Below are 7,710 nucleotides of genomic sequence, written 5' to 3'. Positions count from 1 at the left end.
TCAGGGTTTAGACCCAGAGTCAGCCTCCAGGGTAAAGCATCAGGGTTTAGACCCAGAGTCAGCCTCCAGGGTAAAGCACCAGGGTTTAGTGGCTTGGTGACTTGGTTAGCTGGGTGGCTTGGTGACTTGGTTAGCTGGGTGGCTTGGTGATTTGGTTAGCTGGGTGGCTTGGTGACTTGGTCAGCTGGGTGGCTTGGTGACTTGGTTAGCTGGGTGGCTTGGTGGCTTGGTGACTTGGTTAGCTGGGTGGCTTGGTGATTTGTCCTTGGTGACAGTTGGCTGGGTGGCTTGGTGACTTGGTTAGCTGGGTGGCTTGGTTAGCTGGGTGGCTTGGTGACTTGGTTAGCTGGGTGGCTTGGTGATTTGGTTAGCTGGGTGGCTTGGTGACTTGGTTAGCTGGGTGGCTTGGTGACTTGGTTAGCTGGGTGGCTTGGTGAGTTGGTTGGCTGGGTGGCTTGGGACTTGGTTAGCTGGGTGGCTTGGTGACTTGGTTTGCTGGGTGGCTTGGTGACTTGGTTAGCTGGGTGGCTTGGTGACTTGGTTAGCTGGGTGGCTTGGTTAGCTGGGTGGCTTGGTGACTTGGTTAGCTGGGTGGCTTGGTTAGCTGGGTGGCTTGGTGACTTGGTTAGCTGGGTGGCTTGGTGACTTGGTTAGCTGGGTGGCTTGGTGACTTGGTTAGCTGGGTGGCTTGGTGATTTGTCCTTGGTGACTTGGTTAGCTGGGTGACTTGGTTAGCTGGGTGGCTTGGTGACTTGGTTAGCTGGGTGGCTTGGTGACTTGGTTAGCTGGGTGGCTTGGTGATTTGTCCTTGGTGACTTGGTTAGCTGGGTGGCTTGGTGACTTGGTTGGCTGGGTGGCTTGGTGACTTGTCCTTGGTGACTTGGTTAGCTGGGTGTCTTGGTGACTTGGTTAGCTGGGTGGCTTGGTGACTAGGTTGGCTGGGTGTCTTAGTGACTTGTCTTTGGTGATTTGTCCTTGGTGACTTGGTTGGCTGGATGAGTTGGTGACTTGGTTGGCTGGGTGTCTTAGTGACTTGGTTAGCTGGGTGGCTTGGTGACTTGGTTAGCTGGGTGGCTTGGTGACTTGGTTAGCTGGGTGGCTTGGTTAGCTGGGTGGCTTGGTGACTTGGTTAGCTGGGTGGCTTGGTGACTTGGTTAGCTGGGTGGCTTGGTTAGCTGGGTGACTTGGTGATTTAGTTAGCTGGGTGGCTTGGTTAGCTGGGTGGCTTGGAGACTTGGTTAGCTGGGTGGCTTGGTGACTTGGTTAGCTGGGTGGCTTGGTGACTTGGTTAGCTGGGTGGCTTGGTGACTTGGTTAGCTGGGTGGCTTGGTGACTTGGTTAGCTGGGTGGTTTGGTGACTTGGTTTGCTGGGTGGCTTGGTGACTTGGTTAGCTGGGTGGCTTGGTTAGCTGGGTGGCTTGGAGACTTGGGTAGCTGGGTGGCTTGGTGACTTGGTTAGCTGGGTGGCTTGGTGACTTGGTTAGCTGGGTGGCATGGTTAGCTGGGTGGCTTGGAGACTTGGGTAGCTGGGTGGCTTGGTGACTTGGTTAGCTGGGTGGCTTGGTGACTTGGTTAGCTGGGTGGCTTGGTGACTTGTCCTTGGTGACTTGGTTAGCTGGGTGGCTTGGTGACTTGGTTAGCTGGGTGGCTTGGTTAGCTGGGTGGCTTGGAGACTTGGTTAGCTGGGTGGCTTGGTGACTTGGTTAGCTGGGTGGCTTGGTGACTTGGTTAGCTGGGTGGCTTGGTGACTTGGTTAGTTGGGTGGCTTGGTGACTTGTCCTTGGTGACTTGTTTAGCTGGGTGGCTTGGTGACTTGGTTAGCTGGGTGGCTTGGTTAGCTGGGTGGCTTGGAGACTTGGTTAGCTGGGTGGCTTGGTGACTTGGTTAGCTGGGTGGCTTGGTGACTTGGTTAGCTGGGTGGCTTGGTGACTTGGTTAGCTGGGTGGCTTGGTGATTTGTCCTTGGTGACAGTTGGCTGGGTGGCTTGGTGACTTGGTTAGCTGGGTGGCTTGGTGACTTGGTTTGCTGGGTGGCTTGGTGACTTGGTTAGCTGGGTGGCTTGGTGACTTGGTTAGCTGGGTGGCTTGGTTAGCTGGGTGGCTTGGTTAGCTGGGTGGCTTGGTGACTTGGTTAGCTGGGTGGCTTGGTGATTTGTCCTTGGTGACTTGGTTAGCTGGGTGGCTTGGTGACTTGGTTGGCTGGGTGTCTTAGTGACTTGTCTTTGGTGACTTATCCTTGGTGACTTGGTTGGCTGGATGAGTTGGTGACTTGGTTGGCTGGGTGTCTTAGTGACTTGGTTAGCTGGGTGGCTTGGTTAGCTGGGTGGCTTGGTGACTTGGTTAGCTGGGTGGCTTGGTGACTTGGTTAGCTGGGTGGCTTGGTGATTTGTCCTTGGTGACTTGGTTAGCTGGGTGGCTTGGTGACTTGGTTGGCTGGGTGTCTTAGTGACTTGTCTTTGGTGACTTGTCCTTGGTGACTTGGTTGGCTGGATGAGTTGGTGACTTGGTTGGCTGGGTGTCTTAGTGACTTGGTTAGCTGGGTGGCTTGGTTAGCTGGGTGGCTTGGTGACTTGGTTAGCTGGGTGGCTTGGTGACTTGGTTAGCTGGGTGGCTTGGTGATTTGTCCTTGGTGACTTGGTTGGCTGGGTGTCTTAGTGACTTGTCTTTGGTGACTTGTCTTTGGTGTCTTGGTTGGCTGGATGACTTGTTGACTTTTGGCTGGGTGGCTTGGTGACTTGGTTGGCTGGGTGGCTTGGTGACTTGTCCTTGGTGACTTTGTTGGCTGGGTGACTTGTCCTTGATGACTTGGTGACTTGTCCTTGGTGACTTGGTGAGTTGTTCTTGGTGACTTGGTTGGCTGAGTGACTTGTCCTTGGGTTACTTGGTGAGTTGTTCTTGGTGACTTGGCTGGCTGAGTAACTTGTCCTTGGTTGATGTGAACCTGTTCATTACCCAAGGTTTATAGATTTGATTTCAAGGACTTTGCTGTGTGACTTTGCCTTGGTTGCTGAGCCTGGGGAGCTCTGAGGGGAAATAGCATCCAGAGGACTCATGCAAATTCGTACACATCATTACAGAGCACAGCATTCCCTTGATCTCGGCAGATGTGTTGTTAATCTCTCTCTCTCTCTGTCTCTCTCTCTCTCTCTCTATCGCTCTCTCTCTCTCTTTCTCTCTCTCTGTCTCTCTCTCTCTCTGTCTCTCTCTCTCTTTCTCTCTCTCTCTCTCTCAGATCTGAATGAGTGTGACTCTAGTCCGTGTGGTCAGGAGTGTGCTAACATCTATGGGTCCTACCAATGTTACTGCAGACAGGGCTTCTACCTGAAGGAAGACGGACACACCTGTGAAGGTATCACACCATGACAGCTCTACCACCATGTTACCAATAGCCTGTGTGTTTTGTATTGACATGTTTCTCTATTGCAGATATTGATGAGTGTTCCCAGAGTATTGGCAACCTGTGTGTGTTCCAGTGTGTGAACGTCCCAGGTAGCTATCAGTGTGCCTGTCCCCCTAACGGATACACCATGTCCACCACCGGACACACCTGCAGAGGTACGGACTGACCCAGCGTCTCTCACGCTTTATATACAGGGCTGTTCTATATCCTTATTTCCATATGGGCTGAGCTGTCGCAGGGGTCAGTACCTTCTGATACATATTGATAAATACCTTCTGATACATATTGATCAATACCTTCTGATACATATTGATGAATACCTTCTGATACATATTGATCAATACCTTCCATATGGGCTGAGCTGTCGCAGTGGTCAGTACCTTCTGATACATATTGATCAATACCATCTGATACATATTGATCAATACCTTCTGATACATATTGATAAATACCTTCTGATACATATTGATAAATAGCTTCTGATACATATTGATAAATACCATCTGATACATATTGATAAATACCATCTGATACATATTGATCAATACCTTCTGATACATATTGATAAATACCTTCCATATGGGCTGAGCTGTCACAGTGGTCAGTACCTTCTGATACATATTGATCAATACCATCTGATACATATTGATAAATACACACTGTTTTGTTTTAGTCTGTCTGTTGTAGATATTGATGAGTCTGTCTGTCTGTCTGTTGTAGATATTGACGAGTGTTCAACAGGAGTTCATAACTGCTCTACAGAACAGACCTGCTCCAACGTCCAGGGAGGCTACAGGTGTCTCTCTTTCTCCTGCCCTCCATATTACAGAAAGGTCTCAGATACGTGAGTACAGGGCAGTCACACACACACAACTCTCTCTCTCTCTCTCTCTCTCTCTCTCTCTCTCTCTCTCTCTCTCTCTCTCTCTCTCTCTCTCTCTCTCTCTCTCTCTCTCTCTAACCCCCTCACTCTCTCACCAATCCTCTCTCTCTAACCCCCTCTCTCTCTAACCCTCTCACCAATCCTCTCTCTCTAACCCCTTCTCTCTCTAACCCTCTCACTCTCTCCAATCCTCTCTCTCTAACCCCCTTTCTCTCTCACCCTCTCACTCTCGCTCACCCTCTCTCTCGAACCCTCATTCTCTCTCTCTCTAGCCCTCTAATCCACTCTCTCTCTCTCCCTCTCTCTCTATCTAGTCCTTTCTCGCTCTTTAACCCTAACCCTCCCCTCTCTCTAACCGTAAACCATTTTCTCTCTCACCCTAACTCTCTCCAGTCGTTGTGAGCGCAGTGGTTGTCCAGCTAACTCTGTAGACTGCCAGACCTCTCCTCTGAGAATCACCTACTACCAGCTGAGCTTCCAGACCAACATTGTCATCCCCGCTCAGATCTTCAGGATTGGCCCCTCGCCCGCCTACAGGGGAGACAACATTGCTATCTCCATCACCCACGGTAACGAGGAGAACTACTTTTCCACGCGGAAGCTGAACAGTTTTACGGGGGCGGTGTATCTGCAGCGGCAGGTGAGACAGCCGAGAGACTTCCTGATCGATGTGGAGATGAAGCTGTTGAGACAGGGAGCGTTCACTACCTTCCTGGCCCGGATATACGTCTTCATCACCTCTAACACACTGTAGAGTCTAAACACACACCATCCCAGAACAGACTGTCACCTCGCCACTTCTCTAATATTCATATGGTGCTGAACTTTATACTAGTAACTTACATATATATATATTTCATCATACGATCTTATCCAGAGCGACTTACAATATCAAGTGCATACATTTTCATAGTTTTTCATACTGGTCCTCCGTGGGAATCGAACCCACAACCCTGGCGTTATAAGGACCATGCTCTACCAACTGAGACACACACTTCATCAACTGGATTGTTACTAAAGACTAAGTCAGTCTTCTGTTTATACAAGTCTTTTATAATGTAATCTCTTTCAATGCATGTGTCTCAAGCTGAGTGGTTTGACTCTGCCAAGGTGGTCCTCAGAGTGCTAGGATCTGTCCTCCTGCTCCTTAACCTCTTGAACCTTCCAATCTCAACATGAACTTTCAGAGGTTTTGAAGCATGAGTTACTGAATAGAATGGAGAACCCTGGAGCAGTGCTTAGACCAGAGCTTGTAGACACACTGAGGGTACCTCTGTATCTCTCCTCTCTCTCTCTCTCTCCGCTCTCTCTCTCTGCTCTCTCTCTCTGCTCTCTCTCTCCGCTCTCTCTCTGCTCTCTCTCTCTCCGGTCACTCTCTCCGCTCACTCTCTCCACTCTCTCTCTCTCTCCGCTCTTACTCTCTCTCGCCGCTCACTCTCTCCGCTCACTCTCTCCGCTCTCTCTCTCTCCGCTCTGTCTCTCTCTCTCCGCTCACTCTCTCCGCTCTCTCTCTCTCCGCTCTGTCTCTCTCCGGTCACTCTCTCCGCTCTCTCTCTCTCCGCTCTGTCTCTCTCTCTCCGCTCTCTCTCTCTCCACTCACTCTCTCCGCTCTCTCTCTCTCCGCTCTGTCTCTCTCTCCGCTCTCTCTCTCTCCGCTCACTCTCTCCGCTCTCTCTCTCCGCTCTGTCTCTCTCCGCTCTCTCTCTCTCTCTCTCCGGTCACTCTCTCTGCTCTCTCTCTCTCCGCTCACTCTCTCCACTCTCTCTGAGCTCTGTTGCTCTCTCTTTCAATTCAATTCAAGGGGTTTTATTGGCATGGGAAACATATGTTTACATTGCCAAAGCAAGTGAAGTAGATAATGATAAAAGTGAAATAAACAATAAAAATGAACAGTAAACATTACACTCAGAAAAGTTACAAAAGAATAAAGACATTTCAAATGTCATATTATGTCTATATACAGTGTTGTAACAATGTGCAAATTTAAAGTACAAAAGGGAAAATAAATAAACATAAATATGGGTTGTATTTACAATGGTGTTTGTTCTTCACTAGTTGCCCTTTTCTTGTGGCAACAGGTGACAAATCCTGCTGCTGTGATGGAACACTGTGGTATTTCACCCAGTAGATATGGGAGTTTATCAAAATTGAGTTTGTTTTCGAATTCTTTGTGAGTCTGTGTAATCTGAGGGAAATTTGTGTCTCTAATATGGTCATACATTTGACAGGAAGTTAGGAAGTGCAGCTCAGTTTCCACCTCATTTTGTGGGCAGTGTGCACATAGCCTGTCTTCTCTTGAGAACCAGGTCTGCCTACGGCGGCCTTTCTCAATAGCAAGGCTATGGTCACTGAGTCTGTACATAGTCAAAGATTTCCTTAAGTTTGGGTCAGTCACAGTGGTCAGGTATTCTGCCACTGTGTACTCTCTGTTTAGGGCCAAATAACAGTCTAGTTTGCTCTGTTTTTTTGTGAATTCTTTCTAATGTGTCAAGTAATTATCTTTTTGTTTTCTCATGATTTGGTTGAGTTTAATTGTGCTGCTGTCTTGGGGGTCTGTTTGTGTTTGTGAACAGAGCCCCAGGACCAGCTTGCTTAGGGGACTCTTCTCCAGGTTCTCTGTAGGTGATGCCTTTGTTATGGAAGGTTTGGGAATTGCTTCCTTTTAGGTGGTTGTAGAATTTAACGGCTCTTTTCTGGATTTTGATAATTAGTGGGTATCGGCCTAATTCTGCTCTGCATGCATTATTTGGTGTTTTACGCTGTAAACAGAGGATATTTTTGCAGAATCCTGCATGCAGAGTCTCAATTTGGTGTTTGTCCCATTTTGTGAATTCTTGGTTGGCGAGCGGACCCCAGACCTCACAACCATAAAGGGCAATGGGTTCTATAACGGATTCAAGTATTTTTAGCCAGATCCTAATTGGTATGTCGAATTTTATGTTCCTTTTGATGGCATAGAATGCCCTTCTTGCCTTGTCTCTCAGATCGTTCACAGCTTTGTGGAAGTTACCTGTGGCGCTGATGTTTAGGCCGAGGTATGTATAGTTTTTTGTGTGCTCTAGGGCAATGGTGTCTAGACGGAATTTGTATTTGTGGACCTGGTGACTGGACCTTTTTTGGAACACCATTATTTTGGTCTTACTGAGATTTGTTGTCAGGGTCCAGGTCTGACAGAATCTGTGCAGAAGATCTAGGTGCTGCTGTAGGCCCTCCTTGGTTGGGGACAGAAGCACCAGATCATCAGCAAACAGTAGACATTTGACTTCAGGTTCTAGTAGGGTGAGGCCGGGTGCTGCAGACTGTTCTAGTGCCCTCGCCAATTCGTCGATATATATGTTGAAGAGGGTGGGGCTTAAGCTGCATCCCTGTCTCACCCCACGGCCCTGTGGGAAGAAATATGTTTTTTGCCAATTTTAACCGCAGACTTG

At 48.7% G+C, this 7,710-nt stretch overlaps 1 protein-coding gene across 1 annotated transcript in view; it reads left to right on the top strand.

Annotated features, from left to right (window-relative positions):
• The window catches only part of fbln2 (fibulin 2), a 121,111-nt gene extending 114,807 nt beyond the window's left edge, over positions 1–6,304 (top strand). Inside the window, exons 12-15 of the mRNA XM_082967767.1 lie at positions 3,232–3,348; positions 3,426–3,554; positions 4,120–4,243; positions 4,676–6,304. Of these exons, the coding sequence (XP_082823893.1) occupies positions 3,232–3,348; positions 3,426–3,554; positions 4,120–4,243; positions 4,676–5,036 (731 nt within the window). The 3' untranslated portion in view covers positions 5,037–6,304. The remainder of the gene's footprint in view (positions 1–3,231; positions 3,349–3,425; positions 3,555–4,119; positions 4,244–4,675) is intronic.
• The last annotated feature ends 1,406 nt before the right edge of the window (positions 6,305–7,710 follow it).

The sequence above is a fragment of the Salmo salar genome, chromosome 22 (assembly GCF_965601325.2).
Source record: "Salmo salar chromosome 22, fSalSal1, whole genome shotgun sequence".
NCBI lineage: Eukaryota > Metazoa > Chordata > Actinopteri > Salmoniformes > Salmonidae > Salmo > Salmo salar.
This window is presented reverse-complemented; position numbering and strand designations above follow the sequence as displayed.